The 19,088-nt window shown below is 34.9% G+C and overlaps 1 protein-coding gene across 1 annotated transcript in view; it reads left to right on the top strand.

Annotated features, from left to right (window-relative positions):
• Window positions 1–9,616, top strand: part of stard9 (StAR-related lipid transfer (START) domain containing 9) — a 111,500-nt gene extending 101,884 nt beyond the window's left edge. The window contains exons 26-28 of the mRNA XM_062043309.1: window positions 6,385–6,464; window positions 6,539–6,697; window positions 6,774–9,616. Coding sequence (XP_061899293.1) covers window positions 6,385–6,464; window positions 6,539–6,697; window positions 6,774–6,875 — 341 coding nt within the window. The 3' untranslated portion in view covers window positions 6,876–9,616. The remainder of the gene's footprint in view (window positions 1–6,384; window positions 6,465–6,538; window positions 6,698–6,773) is intronic.
• Window positions 9,617–19,088: the final 9,472 nt, after the last annotated feature.

Genomic DNA, 19,088 nt, shown 5'->3' with positions numbered 1-19,088 from the left:
TTATTTGATTATTATCATATTCTATGCCAGCAAACTTTGCAAAATTCTGTCAAAATTAAAACACATTTAGCAAAAATGTATTTTTTGATACAAAGGGCCAAATGGGACAGATTAAAGAAATACATCTTTAAATAATTACTTAAATGTGTTGATAATTAATTATGATTTAATTAAATACATTGTCATTATTTTATGTCAAATGTCATGATTTTTAATAATTATTTCACAATTAAATTTTTTCATGATTTGATTATAAGGACATATTTAGGTAATTTTTCAAAGATTTATTTAACATTTTCAAGGTTTTTGCAGGCCACATAAAATGACACAAGAGGTTTTCGACAGGGCGTCCGTGATCTCTAGGGGTCAGCAGAAGTACTGCAGTTTTTTTTAATATACTTTTTTTTTTATATCCCCCTGCAAAATTCTGTCAAAATTAAAACACATTTAGCAAAAATGCCTTTTTTGATACAAAGGCCCAAATGGGACAGATTAAAGAAATACATCTTTAAATAATTGTGTTGATAATTAATTATAATTTAATTAAATACATTGTCATTATTTTATGTCAAATGTTGTGATTTTTAAGAATTATTTCACAATTTAATTGTTTCATTATTTCATGATTTGATTATAATGACATATTTAGGTAATTTTTCAAAGATTTATTTAAAATTTTCAAGTTTTTTGCAGGCCACATAAAATGACACAAGAGGTTTTCGACAGGGCGTCCGTGATCTCTAGGGGTCCGCAGAAGTACTGCAGTTTTTTTTAATATACATTTTTTTTATATCCCCCTGCAAAATTCTGTCAAAATTAAAACACATTTAGCAAAAATGCCTTTTTTGATACAAAGGGCCAAATGGGACAGATTAAAGAAATACATCTTTAAATAATTACTTAAATGTGTTCATAATTAATTATAATTTAATTAAATACATTGTCAATATTTTATGTCAAATGTTATGATTTTTAAGAATTATTTCACAATTTAATTGTTTCATTATTTCATGATTTGATTATAAGGACATATTTAGGTAATTTTTCAAAGATTTGTTTAACATTTTCAAGGTTTTTGCAGGCCACATAAAATGACACAAGAGGTTTTTGACAGGGCGTCCGTGATCTCTAGGGGTCCGCAGAAGTACTGCAGTTTTTTTAATATACTTTTTTTTTTATATCCCCCTGCAAAATTCTGTCAAAATTAAAACACATTTAGCAAAAATGCCTTTTTTGATACAAAGGGCCAAATGGGACAGATTAAAGAAATACATATTGGAATAATTATGTGTTGATAATTAATTATTTATTTATTTATAATTATAATTTAATTAAATACATTGTCATTATTTTATGTCAAATGTTATGATTTTTAAGAATTATTTCACAATTTAATTATTTCATGATTTGATTATAAGGACATATTTAGGTAATTTTTCAAAGATTTATTTAACATTTTAAAGTTTTTTGCAGGCCACATAAAATGACACAAGAGGTTTTCGACAGGGCGTCCGTGATCTCTAGGGGTCAGCAGAAGTACTGCAGTTTTTTTTAATATACTTTTTTTTTTTATATCCCCCTGCAAAATTCTGTCAAAATTAAAACACATTTAGCAAAAATGCCTTTTTTGATACAAAGGCCCAAATGGGACAGATTAAAGAAATACATCTTTAAATAATTGTGTTGATAATTAATTATAATTTAATTAAATACATTGTCATTATTTTATGTCAAATGTCATGATTTTTAAGAATTATTTCACAATTTAATTATTTCATGATTTGATTATAAGGACATATTTAGGTAATTTTTCAAAGATTTATTTCGCATTTTCAAGGTTTTTGCAGGCCACATAAAATGACACAAGAGGTTTTCGACAGGGCGTCCGTGATCTCTAGGGGTCCGCAGAAGTACTGCAGTTTTTTTAATATACTTTTTTTTTATATCCCCCTGCAAAATTCTGTCAAAATTAAAACACATTTAGCAAAAATGCCTTTTTTGATGCAAAGGGCCAAAGGGGACAGATTAAAGAAGTACATCTTTAAATAATTACTTAAATGTGTTCATAATTAATTATGATTTAATTAAATACATTGTCATTATTTTATGTCAAATGTCATGATTTTTAAGAATTATTTCACAATTTAATTGTTTCATTATTTCATGATTTGATTATAAGGACATATTTAGGTAATTTTTCAAAGATTTGTTTAACATTTTCAAGGTTTTTGCAGGCCACATAAAATGACACAAGAGGTTTTCGACAGGGTGTCCGTGATCTCTAGGGGTCCGCAGAAGTACTGCAGTTTTTTTAATATACTTTTTTTTTTATATCCCCCTGCAAAATTCTGTCAAAATTAAAACACATTTAGCAAAAATGCCTTTTTTGATACAAAGGGCCAAATGGGACAGATTAAAGAAATACATATTGGAATAATTATGTGTTGATAATTAATTATTTATTTATTTATAATTATAATTTAATTAAATACATTGTCATTATTTTATGTCAAATGTTATGATTTTTAAGAATTATTTCACAATTTAATTATTTCATGATTTGATTATAAGGACATATTTAGGTAATTTTTCAAAGATTTATTTAACATTTTAAAGTTTTTTGCAGGCCACATAAAATGACACAAGAGGTTTTCGACAGGGCGTCCGTGATCTCTAGGGGTCCGCAGAAGTACTGCAGTTTTTTAATATAATTTTTTTTTTTATATCCCCCTGCAAAATTCTGTCAAAATTAAAACACATTTAGCAAAAAGGCCTTTTTTGATACAAAGGGCCAAATGGGACAGATTAAAGAAATACATCTTTAAATAATTACTTAAATGTGTTGATAATTAATTATGATTTAATTAAATACATTGTCATTATTTTATGTCAAATGTCATGATTTTTAAGAATTATTTCACAATTTAATTATTTCATGATTTGATTATAAGGACATATTTAGGTAATTTTTCAAAGATTTATTTTGCATTTTCAAGGTTTTTGCAGGCCACATAAAATGACACAAGAGGTTTTCGACAGGGCGTCCGTGATCTCTAGGGGTCAGCAGAAGTACTGCAGTTTTTTAATATAATTTTTTTTTTTATATCCCCCTGCAAAATTCTGTCAAAATTAAAACACATTTAGCAAAAATGCCTTTTTTGATACAAAGGGCCAAATGGGACAGATTAAAGAAATACATCTTTAAATAATTACTTAAATGTGTTGATAATTAATTATGATTTAATTAAATACATTGTCATTATTTTATGTCAAATGTCATGATTTTTAAGAATTATTTCACAATTTAATTATTTCATGATTTGATTATAAGGACATATTTAGGTAATTTTTCAAAGATTTATTTTGCATTTTCAAGGTTTTTGCAGGCCACATAAAATGACACAAGAGGTTTTCGACAGGGCGTCCGTGATCTCTAGGGGTCCGCAGAAGTACTGCAGTTTTTTTTATATACTTTTGTTTTTATATCCCCCTGCAAAATTCTGTAAAATTCTGTCAAAATTAAAACACATTTAGCAAAAATGCCTTTTTTGATACAAAGGGCCAAATGGGACAGATTAAAGAAATACATCTTTAAATAATTATGTGTTGATAATTAATTATAATTTAATTAAATGCATTGTCAATATTTTATGTCAAATGTTATGATTTTTAAGAATTATTTCACAATTTAATTGTTTATTTCATGATTTGATTATAAGGACATATTTAGGTAATTTTTCAAAGATTTATTTAGCATTTTCAAGGTTTTTGCAGGCCACATAAAATGACACAAGAGGTTTTCGACAGGGCGTCCGTGATCTCTAGGGGTCCGCAGAAGTACTGCAGTTTTTTTTAATATACATTTTTTTTATATCCTCCTGCAAAATTCTGTCAAAATTAAAACACATTTAGCAGAAATACCTTTTTTGATACAAAGGCCCAAATGGGACAGATTAAAGAAATACATATTTGAATAATTATGTGTTGATAATTAATTATAATTTAATTAAATACATTGTCATTATTTTATGTTAAATGTTATGATTTTTAAGAATTATTTCACAATTTAATTGTTTATTTCATTATTTCATGATTTGATTATAAGGACATATTTAGGTAATTTTTCAAAGATTTATTTAACATTTTCAAGGTTTTTGCAGGCCACATAAAATGACACAAGAGGTTTTCGACAGGGCGTCCGTGATCTCTAGGGGTCCGCAGAAGTACTGCAGTCTTTTTAATACACATTTTTTTTATTAACCTCTTAAGGCCCAAGCTGTTTGTTTACATGTTTCTTTTTATTTCTCTTTGCTATTTGGGCTTATTGGACCCTAATTAGAATAAAAACTAAGAATCATCTTTTGCTATGATGTACTTACCGGTAGTCCATAAGTAACTGTCAGGTTCAAACACTGATGACATCTATTAAACAAGACAAGAGGCAAAGAATTAAACAGAGACAGAATTCAATTTGGACTCAATATTGAGGAGAGTTGTCTGCACACTGTACCCTTGTACAGTATCTCAGCACGCTCTGCCAAAAGATTGCACGCCTCCTTCTTTTATTTTGGACCCTCCCCGACCATGTGGCCACCGCTGTTTCCAAGGGACAAAGAAAAGGTCAGTTTAAAAAGAGTTTGTAAAATAGTTAAAAAGAGGTCTATAAAATAGTTCAAAAAGTGGTCGCCTGGAAATTGGGCAGATCCTGTCATCTCTCCGCTTTGAAGTCCTTGGGTTAGAACAATATCTTTCTGTTGATTACCATACATGAGAGAAAACAGGAACACCTTCATCTTGCTTCCCCCCCCTACACGAGCCTTACTCTTGGTAGGTTTCAAAGACAGCGTTTGTCTTCTCACCAGACCCTCAACGTTTTTGTGATCATTTACAAACAATTATTCTAACAGTAACAAACGTGTACTTCATGTTTAGTGACATGCTAATTCTTATTTTTACACTTTTTTCCCCCCAAATTCCATTGTATGTTATACTCTTCTGACACCACCAGATGGCAGTATAAGTGTCCACATAAGTGGCCATAAAACCCCAATTCAGTAGTGGACACAATTTTGGAAATAAGAGCTAAAAAGTGCTGTCCACGTATGTGGCCACTAAGCCTTTAGAGCAGTGGTTCTTAACCTTGTTGGAGGTAACAAACCCCACCACTTTCATGTGCGCATTCACCCAACCCTTCTTTAGTGAAAACTAAAATTTTATTTTTTTTCAAATTCAAGACAAAGTTATATGTTTTTGGTAACACTTTAGTATGGGGAACATATTCTAAGTAACAAATACTTAATTTAGAGTTATTTGGTCAGGGTTAGAGGGTTAGGGTTATAATAAGGCCATGCCGAATAAGGCATTAATAAGTACTTAATAATGACTAGTTAAGAGACAATATGTTACTAATTTGCATGTTAATAAGCAACTAATTAATGGTGAATATGTTCCCCGTACTAAAGTGTTACCATGTTTTTTTACTGGTGCAAAAAATTAACCGTGCATGAACATCACATCTCTCGTTTATGTTTTACTTGGTAAACACTTGAACGCAACATTTTTACTATTGATGTACTTAATAGACATTTGAACGCAACACTCTCGTTTATGTTTTACTTGGTAAACACTTGAACACAACATTCTTACTTTTAATGTACTTAGTAGACATTTGAATGCAACACTATTATTTTACTTGGTAAACACTTGAACACACCATCCTTACTATTGATGTACTTAGTAGACATTTGAACGCAACACTCTCACTATTATTTTACTTGGTAAACACTTGAACACACCATCCTTACTATTGATGTACTTAGTAGACATTTGAATGCAACACTATTATTTTACTTGGTAAACACTTGAACACACCATCCTTACTATTGATGTACTTAGTAGACATTTGAACGCAACAATCTCGTTAATGTTGTACTTGGTAAACACTTGAACACAACATTCTTACTTTTAATGTACTTAGTAGACATTTGAATGCAACACTATTATTTTACTTGGTAAACACTTGAACACAACATTCTTACTTTTAATGTACTTAGTAGACATTTGAATGCAACACTATTATTTTACTTGGTAAACACTTGAACACAACATTCTTATAATTGATCTACTTAGTAGACATTTGAACGCAACAATCTCGTTAATGTTTTACTTGGTAAACACTTGAACGCACCATCCTTACTATTGATGTACTTAGTAGACATTTGAACGCAACACTCTCGTTTATGTTTTACTTGGTAAACACTTGAACACACCATCCTTACTATTGATGTACTTAGTAGACATTTGAACGCAACAATCTCGTTAATGTTGAAACAACAAAACCAGCACAATTGTCAAAATGTAACAACTTGGTTCTTGTGGGTCCAGTCTACATCCTCACAGAACCTTCCAGCTGCCACCTCAGCCGTCCGCGAGATTTCTGCTGCATCAGCACCGAGTCCAAGCAGGTCAGTCAAGGCCCGGCAAAGACGGCGCCACAATACAACAAGTCTCCCAATAAAAAGGCGGGTGATGTCCGCAGGGCGGCGTGCACGTGCTGGCCATGCAGTCGGCGTTCGACAAGTCCCTGCCGCGTGCCGGCGTGGAGGCCGTCCGGGGCGAGATGATGCCCAGCTGCTGGCTCCTGCAGCCCATCAGGCGCGGCGGGCGCGAGGTCACCAGGGCGGTCTACCTGCTGCACGTACGCCAACGTGGTCATTCTCAGCTGTGTGTGTGTGTTCCGGTTGCTCAACCAAACGCTGCTTCTGTCCTCGCAGGTCGACCTGGGAACGCCGTCGTTCCCGTCACAGCTTTTGAGCGCAGTTGCCAGGGGACACGCCGCCGTCATGGCCGCCCTCGCCAACTTTGCAGACGTGTGATGAGACGCCAGCTGTGAGCACTTAAGACCTTGGAGACTTTTTTTTTAACTTTACTCAGGCAGCCTGTTTTGGATTGCTTCCAACAATCTTAATGCTAGTTTACCAAAGCACTTGTTCGAAGTACACTTGGTGTTGAAGTACACTTGGTGTACCAGCTGGAGACAATCATCACCTTTTTGGCTGCCATATCAGTAATATTAGACAATCATTATTTAGGAGACAAATATCACCTTTTTGGCTGTCATGTCCCTAATATTACAGTTATTGATAACCACACAGGCGTTAAAATACACTTTATGTAGTGCAGGAGGACTTCACACTGATAAATGAAAGCATGCGGTGGCCATTTTCATATATAAAAAGTTGGATTATCTCATAAACAGGAAATAAGAAGTCGGATTATCTCAAAAACAGGAAGTAAAAAAACGGATTATCTCATAAACAGGAAGTCAACAGTAGGATTATCTCATAAACGAGTAGTAAAAAGTAGGATTATCTCAAAAACAGGAAGTAAAAAGTCGGATTATCTCAAACAGGAAGTAAAAAATCGGATTATCTCATAAACAGGAAGTAAAAAGTTGTATTATCTCATAAATAGAAAGTAAAAAGTCGGATTATCTCATAAACAGGAAATAAAAATTAGGATTATCTCATAAACAGGAAGTAAAAATTAGGATTATCTCATAAATAGAAAGTAAAAAGTCGGATTATCTCATAAAAAGGAAATACAAATTAGGATTATCTCATAAACAGGAAGTCAAAAGTAGGATTATCTCATAAACAGGAAGTCAAAAGTAGGATTATCTCATAAACAGGAAGTCAAAAGTAGGATTATCTCATAAACAGGAAAAAAAATAGAATTATCTCATAAACAGGAAGTACAAAGTCGCATTATCTCATAAACAGGAAGGAAAAAGTAGGATTATCTCATAAACAGGAAGTAAAAAGTAGGATTATCTCAAACAGGAAGTAAAAAGTAGGATGATCTCATAAACAGGAAGTCAACAGTAGGATGATCTCATAAACAGGAAGTCAACAGTAGGATTATCTCATTAACAGGAAGTAAAAAGTAGGATTATCTAATAAACAGGAAGTAAAAAGTAGGATTATCTCATAAACAAGAAGTAAAAAATGGATTATCTCAAACAGGAAGTCAAAAGTAGGATGATCTCATAAACAGGAAGTAAAACGTAGGATTATCTCAAACAGGAAGTAAAAAGTAAGATTATCTCATAAACAGGAAGTGAAAAGTAGGATTATCTCAAAAACAGGAAGTCAAAAGTAGGATTGTCATAAACAGGAAGTCAAAAGTCCGATTAGTCAGAGTTGGTTGATGTTGTTCCAAAGTCTGCATGAGGTCACACAGCAAACATGAATGATTTAAAGAAACATTTATTACTGAAAGACTTACTTGGTGTGAAATATTAGTGACTACTCAATTTATGAACATGTTCACGTTGGCTCAGAAAACGCCAGAAGCAAAAGAAGAAAAGCTTTCCTTTTTGCACTCCCGTCATTTGTCTTTTAGTCCTCGGATTTCTCCTGCCCGTTTAGTTTTTGTCCCTTCGGCGTGACGCCTGCTGTCGCCATGACAACCAGTGCAGGCGTGTGTATGAACTATGCAAACACCGTCAAGTTCTCATTGGAATACCAAAGACTTTCTACTTTGTACTGATTTTATAGCTTTATTTTTTGTTATTGTGGTTTTACATCCTTATTTATGCAATATGCTATGTGTATATATCCATCCATCCATTTTATACCGCTTGTCCCTTTTTGGGATGTATATATATATATATATATATTAGGGCTGCAACAACTTATCGATTAAATCGATTAAAATCGATGATAAAAATAGTTGGCGATTAATTTAGTCATCGTTTCGTTGGATCTATGCTATGCGCAGGGGCAATTTTTTATTTTTTATAAACCTTTATTTATAAACTGCAACATGTACAAACAGCTGAGAAACAATAATCAAAATAAGTATGGTGCCAGTATGCTGGTTTTTTTCAATAAAATACTGGAAAGGATAGAAATGTAGTTTGTCTCTTGTATCCGATTATTAATCGATCAATCGAAGTAATAATCGACAGATTAATCGATTATCAAATTAATCATTAGTTGCAGCCTTAATATATATATATATATTTTAAAATATATATATATACATATTAGGGCTGCAACAACTAATCGATTATAAAAATAGTTGCCGATTAATTTAGTCATCGATTCGTTGGATCTATGCTATGCCCATGCGCAGAAGCTTTTTTTTTTTTTTTTTTTTTTAATAAACCTTTATTTATAAACTGCAACATGTACAAACAGCTGAGAAACAATAATCAAAATAAGTATGGTGCCACTATGCTGTTTTTTTCAATAAAATACTGGAAAGGATAGACATGTAGTTTGTCTCTTTTACCCGATTATTAATCGATTAATCGAAGTAATAATCGAAAGATTAATCGATTATCAAATTAATCGTTAGTTGCAGCCTTAATATATATATTTTATTTTTTTATATATATATATACATATTAGGGCTGCAACAACTAATCGATTAAATCGATTAAAATCGATTATAAAAATAGTTGCCGATTAATTTAGTCATCGATTCGTTGGATCTATGCTATGCGCATGCGCAGAAGCTTATTTATTTCTTTTTTAAATTTTTTTTTTTTTTTTTTATAAACCTTTATTTATAAACTGCAACATGTACAAACAGCTGAGAAACAATAATCAAAATAAGTATGGTGCCAGTATGCTGTTTTTTTCAATAAAATACTGGAAAGGATAGAAATGTAGTTTGTCTCTTTTATCCGATTAGTAATCGATTAATCGAAGTAATAATCGACAGATTAATCGATTATCAAATTAATCGTTAGTTGCAGCCCTAATATATATATATATTTTTTTATATATATATATATATATATAAACATACACTTATGTATGCTATGTATATATACACATATATATATATATCAATATATATATCAATATATATATATATATATATATATATATATATATATATATATATATATATATATATATATATATATATATATATATATATATATATATATATATATATATAAACATACACGCGTACATACACAGGTGTTTGTCCAAAAAATGGTGCAAAAGTGAGTTAATTCAGACTTGGAACAGGAAGTTTTTGCAGATTGGAACATGATCCAGTGGTTAAAAATCTGAAAAATGAATGAAATAAAAACAAACTTCTATTGGGCGTTTGTTACAGTCTGCAACAGCAGGGGTCTTCAACCTTTCCCAGTCCAAGAGCCCACACTTAACATGTTGTGTATAATTTAATGTTTGCAATGAAACTGCTCATAAAGTTACCTTTTTAATGTACAATACTAACTAACATAATTACTAATACCACAGCTTGCCTATCTCTACCTGGTAGCTAGAGTGCTAATTGCTATTTGCCAACTAGTATGCTAATCGCTAATGACTTCAAATGCTATCTTGATATAAATGTACCTTGTCAGAGGGCAAAACTAAGATATTTGAATAAAGCTAACTGGCAACTAGCGTGCTAATCACTAGCTGTTTTAACCACTACTTTTGCTACGATATTAGATAAAAGTACTCTGTTGTTGTGCACTACTAAGATATTTCATTAAAATTGCTAACTGGCAACTAGCATGCTAATCGCTAACTATTTTAACCGCTATGTTGGCAACGGTAATATATAAATGTACTGTTATTGTGCACTACTAAGATATTTCATTAAAACCACTAATTGCTATTTGGAAACTAGCCTGCCTATCGCTATCTGGCAACTAGCAAGCTAATCGCTAGCTACTTTAAACGTTATCTTGGCTGTTATATGTTGTATAAATGTACCATACTAAGATATTGAAATAACACCGCTGATTGCTAGCTGGCAACAAGAGTGCTAATTTGTAGCTGGCAACTAGTGTGCGAATCGGTAGCTGTTTTAAACGTCATCTTGGCAATAATATTATATAAACAAATGTACTTTGTTATTGTGCACTACTGATGTATTTAAACAATTCCACTAACTGCCAGCTGGCAAGTAGCATGTTAATCGCTATCTGGAAACTAGGGTGCTAATCACTAGCTAGCAACTGGTGTATTAATCGCAAGCTATTTTAAACACTATCTTGGCTCAAATATTATATACATTTATTAGTATGTTATTGAGCAATGATAAGATATTTAAATAATACCACTCATTGCTAGTTAGCAACAAGCGTGCTAATTTGTAGCTGGCAACTAGTGTGCTAATCACTAGCTGTTTTAAACGTCATCTTGGCTATAATATTATATAAACAAATGTACTTTGTTATTGTGCACTACTGATGTATTTAAACAATTCCACTAACTGCCAGCTGGCAAGTAGCATGTTAATCGCTATCTGGAAACTAGGGTGCTAATCACTAGCTAGCAACTGGTGTATTAATCGCAAGCTATTTTAAACACTATCTTGGCTCAAATATTATATACATTTATTAGTATGTTATTGAGCAATGATAAGATATTTAAATAATACCACTCATTGCTAGTTAGCAACAAGCGTGCTAATTTGTAGCTGGCAACTAGTGTGCTAATCACTAGCTGTTTTAAACGTCATCTTGGCTATAATATTATATAAACAAATGTACTTTGTTATTGTGCACTACTGATGTATTTAAATAATACCACTAACTGCTAGCTGGCAAGTAGCATGTTAATCGCTATCTGGAAACTAGGGTGCTAATCACTAGCTAGCAACTGGTGTATTAATCGCAAGCTATTTTAAACACTATCTTGGCTAAAATATTATATACATTTATTAATATGTTATTGAGCAATAATAACATATTTTAATAATACCACTAATCGCTAGCTGGCAACTAGCGTGCCTATCGCTATCTGGCAACTAACGTGCTAACCGCCAGCTGGCTACTAGCAACCTAATCGGTGGCTATTTTGAATGCTATCATGGCTACAATAGATGGTATAAATGTTGTTGTGCCATACTCAGATATTTAAATAATAATACTCATTGCTGGCTGGCAACCAGTGTGCTATTCTCTAGCTAGCTACTAGTGTGCTAATTGCTAGCAGGCTACTAACAGGTGGCCATGCTGCTGCCATATGTAAACTACACTGCCGTGTGTTGGGTCAATGTTTGTGTTTTAAAGATATGAACGGATAAGTAAGGGAATATAAAAATTACTTAGAAGTCAAATGAAGTAGAAATGTGGTGCAGTACCTCTGCAGACCTCTGGTTGAAGACCTCTGGTTGAAGACCTCTGCAGGCCTCTAGTTGAAGACCTCTGGTTGAAGACCTCTGCTTAAAGACCTCTGGTTGCAGACCTCTGGTTGCAGACCTCTGCAGGCCTCTAGTTGAAGACCTCCGGTTGAAGACCTCTGCAGGCCTTTAGTTGAAGACCTCTGGTTGCAGACCTCTGCAGGCCTTTAGTTGAAGACCTCTGGTTGAAGACCTCTGCAGGCCTTTAGTTGAAGACCTCTGGTTGCAGACCTCTGCAGGCCTTTAGTTGAAGACCTCTGGTTGCAGACCTCTGCAGGCCTCTAGTTGAAGACCTCTGGTTGAAGACGTCTGGTTGCAGACCTCTGCAGGCCTCTAGTTGAAGACCTCTGGTTGAAGACCTCTGGTTGCAGACCTCTGCAGGCCTTTAGTTGAAGACCTCTGGTTGCAGACCTCTGCAGGCCTCTAGTTGAAGACCTCTGGTTGAAGACGTCTGGTTGCAGACCTCTGCAGGCCTCTAGTTGAAGACCTCTGGTTGAAGACCTCTGGTTGCAGACCTCTGCAGGCCTTTAGTTGAAGACCTCTGGTTGCAGACCTCTGCAGGCCTTTAGTTGAAGACCTCTGGTTGCAGACCTCTGCAGGCCTCTAGTTGAAGACCTCTGGTTGAAGACGTCTGGTTGCAGACCTCTGCAGGCCTCTAGTTGAAGACCTCTGGTTGAAGACCTCTGGTTGCAGACCTCTGCAGGCCTCTAGTTGAAGACCTCTGGTTGAAGACCTCTGCTTGAAGACCTCTGGTTGCAGGCCTCTAGTTGAAGACCTCTGCAGGCCTTTAGTTAAAGACCTCTGGTTGAAGACTTCTGGTTGCAGACCTCTGCAGGCCTCTAGTTGAAGACCTCTGGTTGCAGGCCTCTAGTTGAAGACCTCTGGTTGCAGACCTCTGGTTGCAGACCTCTGCAGGCCTCTAGTTGAAGACCTCTGGTTGCAGACCTCTGCAGGCCTTTAGTTGAAGACCTCTGCAGGCCTTTAGTTGTAGACCTCTGGTTGCAGGCCTCTAGTTGAAGACCTCTGGTTGAAGACGTCTGGTTGCAGACCTCTGCAGGCCTCTAGTTGAAGACCTCTGGTTGAAGACCTCTGGTTGCAGACCTCTGCAGGCCTCTAGTTGAAGACCTCTGGTTGAAGACCTCTGCTTGAAGACCTCTGGTTGCAGGCCTCTAGTTGAAGACCTCTGCAGGCCTTTAGTTAAAGACCTCTGGTTGAAGACTTCTGGTTGCAGACCTCTGCAGGCCTCTAGTTGAAGACCTCTGGTTGCAGACCTCTGCAGGCCTTTAGTTGAAGACCTCTGGTTGCAGGCCTCTAGTTGAAGACCTCTGGTTGCAGACCTCTGGTTGCAGACCTCTGCAGGCCTCTAGTTGAAGACCTCTGGTTGCAGACCTCTGCAGGCCTTTAGTTGAAGACCTCTGCAGGCCTTTAGTTGTAGACCTCTGGTTGCAGGCCTCTAGTTGAAGACCTCTGGTTGAAGACCTCTGGTTGCAGACCTCTGCAGGGCTCTAGTTGCAGACCTCTGGCTAAGACCATAAAAATACATTCTGGAGATATTTTGCACGACTTTGTTCGCTTTATGAATTGAACCCCTGAATGAAATGAACTTTGCTTCATAATTATTGATATGTAACTCAAGTTTTGCTATTTTCTATGTTTTACACGTCAGTGTGTGCTTGATTAAAGAAGTACTTCTTTGTTGGTTTTTCAATCAATGTGTGGCTGTACATTTTTTTACTAGTATTTTTTGCGAGTACTACAGTATTTGGAAATGGTGGTATTGCTGTACCTAATGAAGTGTCCGGTGAGTACTGTACGTTACCTTCGCTTTTCATACGCTCGCTTTTGGGTTCAGTTTCAGGCCAGCTTAAAAACATATTTTGCTTTCCATACATTTCACTGTAAAAAAAAAAAAAAAAAAATCTGTTGATTCAATGATTTAAAAAAATGGCAGTTCAGTTCCCAGAATTTTACCGTAAAATTGTTTGTGGTTTTTACTGTAAAAGACAAAAACCCTAGCACTGTTATTTTTACGGTACAATTTTGGCGACAGCTTAATTTTTTTTTGTGCCAATTTTTCAGTTTCAATAAAAATAAATATTACTTATTTCTTCACTTGTATTTGATTTCTTAACCATCAAAATTATCAGGAAATTTCACTGAGAGAAAAAAATCTGAAGATTTTACAGTAAGAAAAAAAAAAACCCTGACTGCTCAATCACCAGAATTTTACAGTAGAATTTATTATTTTTACACCAAATTACTGAAAATAAAAAAACTGCGAGCAACCTTTAATTTTACGTTAAAATTCTGGTGAATAAGCAGTCAGTTTTGTTTTTGTTTTTTTTACCATAAAATCTAGGGTGGTTGTTTTTTACAGTGCATTACTGTAAAGGCAGCTCTTCTTGCTACTGTAGATACTTTCTTGCTACATTTCATTGTTTACACAAGAAAATCATTCTCCGGAGAACTGAACAAGTTTTTCCCTACAAATGTCGGTGATTTTTACGGTAGAATTCTGCCGACTGAACTTCCGGTATTTTACTGTAAAATGTTTTTTTTTTTTTTTGTTACTCTGAAATCTTGACTTTTTTGTTGCAGTGAAAAATGAGACACGTTGGTAAGTACGGCTGTAAAATAAGCCGGCATCGAACCAAATGAAATGTAATTTACAGTAATAATCCAAACCAAATTTCTTAAGGGAAAAAATATGTACAATTATTGGTATAAATTTTTTTTTTTTTTAAAAGGCAGCTCAATGGGAATTAATGTACTGTAAAAATGATGGTGGTTTATTAAGCTAATTACTGTTAATGGAAAAAACGGTGCCGTTGTTTTTTTTTTACGGTATAAAACTGTCAGCTCAGTTGCCAGGATTTTACTGTAAAATTCACGTTTTTTTTCATATTTTTTAATATACTTGTTCTGTGCATTGTACAGTTTTTTGTACAGGATTGCTTATTGTTTTTATTGGATAGTAGTCTGTTTATTTCAATTCTTATTTTTTATCTTTATTACTTATGTGATTTATTTTTATTCCATATTTGTTCCCACTACCGCACCTTAAAGGCCTACTGAAATGAAATGTTTTTATTTAAACGGGGATAGCAGATCTATTCTATGTGTCATACTTGATCATTTCGCGATATTGCCATATTTTTGCTGAAAGGATTTAGTATAGAACGACGACGATAAAGATCGCAACTTTTGGTATCTGATAAAAAAAAAGGCTTGCCCCTACCGGAAGTAGCGTGACGTAGTCAATTGAACATATACGCAAAGTTCCCTATTGTTTACAATGATGGCCGCATGAAGTGAGAGAGATTCGGACCGAGAAAGCGACGATTTCCCCATTAATTTGAGCGAGGATGAAAGATTTGTGGATGAGGAAAGTGCAAGTGAAGGACTAGAGGGCAGTGGAAGCGATTCAGATAGGGAAGATGCTGTGAGAGCCGGGTGGGACTTGATATTCAGCTGGGAATGACTACAACAGTAAATAAACACAAGACATATATATACTCTATTAGCCACAACACAACCAGGCTTATATTTAATATGCCACAAATTAATCCCGCATAAAAACACCTAGGTGTTTGTTATGCTAGCTCCTAGCTACTAGCTCGAGCGGGTAATATGGACGGGATCCCGTATATATAACGAGCCAATACAATTCAAACACCTGCACAACACACACACTCACTCAGCCCAAAGGACCGTTCACCTAACCCAAGGTTCATAAAGCTTATATATTTAACCAAAGTTACGTACGTGACACGCACGTACGGGCAAGCGATCAAATGTTTGGAAGCGGGCGGGTGGGACCTGATATTCAGCTGGGAATGACTACAACAGTAAATAAACACAAGACATATATATACTCTATTAGCCACAACACAACCAGGCTTATATTTAATATGCCACAAATTAATCCCGCATAACAAACACCTAGGTGTTTGTTATGCTAGCTTCTAGCTCCTAGCTCGAGCTAGTTATAGCAAGCGATCAAATGTTTGGAAGCACAGCTACGTACTCACTGTATCGCGTCTGTGTATCCAAATCAAAGTCCTCCTGGTTAGAGTCTCTGTTGTCCGAGTTCTTCGATCTTGACTGCATCTTTCGGGAATGTAAACAATGAAACACCGGCTGTGTTGTGTTGCTGACTTCCCTCGCAAAATAGACAACTTTCTTCTTTGCTTGCTCAGCTTCTTTCTCCATAATGCAATGAACAAATTGCAACAGATTCACCAACAAAGATGTCCACAATACTGTGGAATAATGAGATGAAAACAGAGCTATTTCGTATTAGCTTCAATGGGGAAGCCATACCTCTGTTAAACTGGCTACGTCACGCGCACACGTCATCATACCGAGACGTTTTCAACCGGAAGTGTGGCGGGAAATTTAAAATGTCACTTTATAAGTTAACCCGGCTGTATTGGCATGTGTTGCAATGTTAAGATTTCATCTTTGATATATAAACTATCAGACTGCGTGGTCGCTAGTAGTGGCTTTCAGTAGGCCTTTAAATTGGAGTCCTTAATCTCCTTATACAAACCCTGTTTCCATATGAGTTGGGAAATTGTGTTAGATGTAAATATAAACGGAATACAATGATTTGCAAATCCTTTTCAACCCATATTCAATTTACGGAGCCCCTAAAGCAGGGGTCACCAACCTTTTTGAAAGCAAGAGCTACTTCTTGGGTAGTGATTAATGCGAAGGGCTACCAGTTTGATACACACTTAAATAAATTGCCAGAAATAGCCAATTTGCTCAATTTACCTTTAACTCTATGTTATTATTAATAATTAATGATATTTACACTTAATTGAACGGTTTAAAAGAGGAGAAAACACGAAAAAAATGACAGTTACATTTTGAAACATAGTTTATCTTCAATTTCGACTCTTTAAAATTCAAAATTCAACCGAAAAAAGAAGAGAAAAACTAGCTAATTCCAATCTTTTTGAAAAAATTAAAAAAAGAATTTATGGAACATCATTAGTAATTTTTCCTGATTAAGATTAATTTTAGAATTTTGATGACATGTTTTAAATAGGTTAAAATCCAATCTGCACTTTGTTAGAATATATAACAAATTGGACCAAGCTATATTTCTAACAGAGACAAATCATTATTTCTTCTAGATTTTCCAGAACAAAAATTTTAAAATAAATTCAAAAGACTTTGTAATAAGATTTAAATTTGATTCTACAGATTTTCTAGATTTGCCAGAATATTTGTTTTGAATTTTAATCATAATAAGTTTGAAGAAATATTTCACAAATATTCTTCGTCGAAAAAACAGAAGCTAAAATGAAGAATTAAATTAAAATGTATTTATTATTCTTTACAATAAAAAAATAAATTTACTTGAACATTGATTTAAATTGTCAGGAAAGAAGAGGAAGGAATTTAAAAGGTAAAAAGGTATATGTGTTTAAAAATCCTAAAATAATTTTTAAGGTTGTATTTTTTTCTCTAAAATTGTCTTTCTGAAAGTTATAAGCAAAGTAAAAAAATTAAGGAATTTATTTAAACAAGTGAAGACCAAGTCTTTAAAATATTTTCTTGGATTTTCAAATTCTATTTGAGTTTTGTCTCTCTTAGAATTAAAAATGTCGGGCAAAGCGAGACCAGCTTGCTAGTAAATAAATAAAATTTAAAAAATCGAGGCAGCTCACTGGTAAGTGCTGCTATTTGAGCTATTTTTAGAACAGGCCAGCGGGCTACTCATCTGGTCCTTACGGGCTACCTGGTGCCCGCGGGCACCGCGTTGGTGACCTAAAGGGACATGGGGATTTATTTATTTTTAGACATGTATCTTGTGCGCACGAGATACTTTTTATAAATAAAACAAATATTTTATCTTTTATCTTTTTTAATAAAAAGTTTCTCGTGGGGTGGGCGTGGCTTGCGGACCTGCTGCGAAGCGGAGTGTGCCAGTTAGTCCCATGGTGATGTGATAAAACCTTTCTTGTTTGGAAGATACACACACAATAGTAACTGTTATTTCTCCCTGCACATAATAAATATGTACAACGTGTTTGGATGTATTCGTTCATGTAAAATTGTCATAAATGTAATATTGCCTGACAAAAAGTGATTCGACGTAATATTTTGATATTTACACACGCACATCTGACTAGAATACCCTTATGTGCATATTACATATATCAACATCAAGTACCTACTGTACTGTTTACTTGGTGAAATTCACAGCATTTTACTGTAAATGGGAAAAAACGGTGGTGCCGCTTTACCATTTGAAATTGGCCCTCGAGCTGCACTTTGGAGGCCCCTGGTTTGAATGTATGATATATTTATTTGTCACATTATTAGATAACTGTGGGGAGGCGGGGCCGGCGGACCGACGGCGCCCGCTCCAAGATGGCGGCGAGCGAGCGGCGAGACTGCGCGCCGAGAGCGACGCCGCAATTGTGACCAGGCGCGGCCAGTCTCGCCATAGAGTCTCGCCGCTCGCTCGCCGCCATCTTGGAGCGGGCGCCGTCGGTCCGCCGGCCCCGCCTCCCCACAATAACATTATGGGTGAGGGCGGACCTACGTCACTTCCGCCTAGCAACCGGCAATTCGTTGAAAACAAACCAGCTCGCAGCGAACACAGCATTGACAGAAAAAGCATTTAACGAGCGTTGTGGCTTGGAAGTCGGCGTTAAATCCTTCATTTACGCATTTTTACTTATTCGCATATCGTGTGAAAAAAACGAAAATGTATTATTTGCGTCAGACTCGTCTCAGTGAACTTTAAAGCTTCTCAGGCTTAGCTTAGCTTGCTAGTTAGCTTAGCCTGCGCGCTACTAAGAAAGAGACGCGGAAGTTATCAACAACAAGATCAAGTGTTAGTGTATAAAACATTGAGAGATTTGAGGGCTACATGTATTGTTTAAGTACAACTGTTCTTCGCC

The sequence above is a fragment of the Entelurus aequoreus genome, linkage group LG03, assembly GCF_033978785.1.
Source record: "Entelurus aequoreus isolate RoL-2023_Sb linkage group LG03, RoL_Eaeq_v1.1, whole genome shotgun sequence".
NCBI lineage: Eukaryota > Metazoa > Chordata > Actinopteri > Syngnathiformes > Syngnathidae > Entelurus > Entelurus aequoreus.
This window is presented reverse-complemented; position numbering and strand designations above follow the sequence as displayed.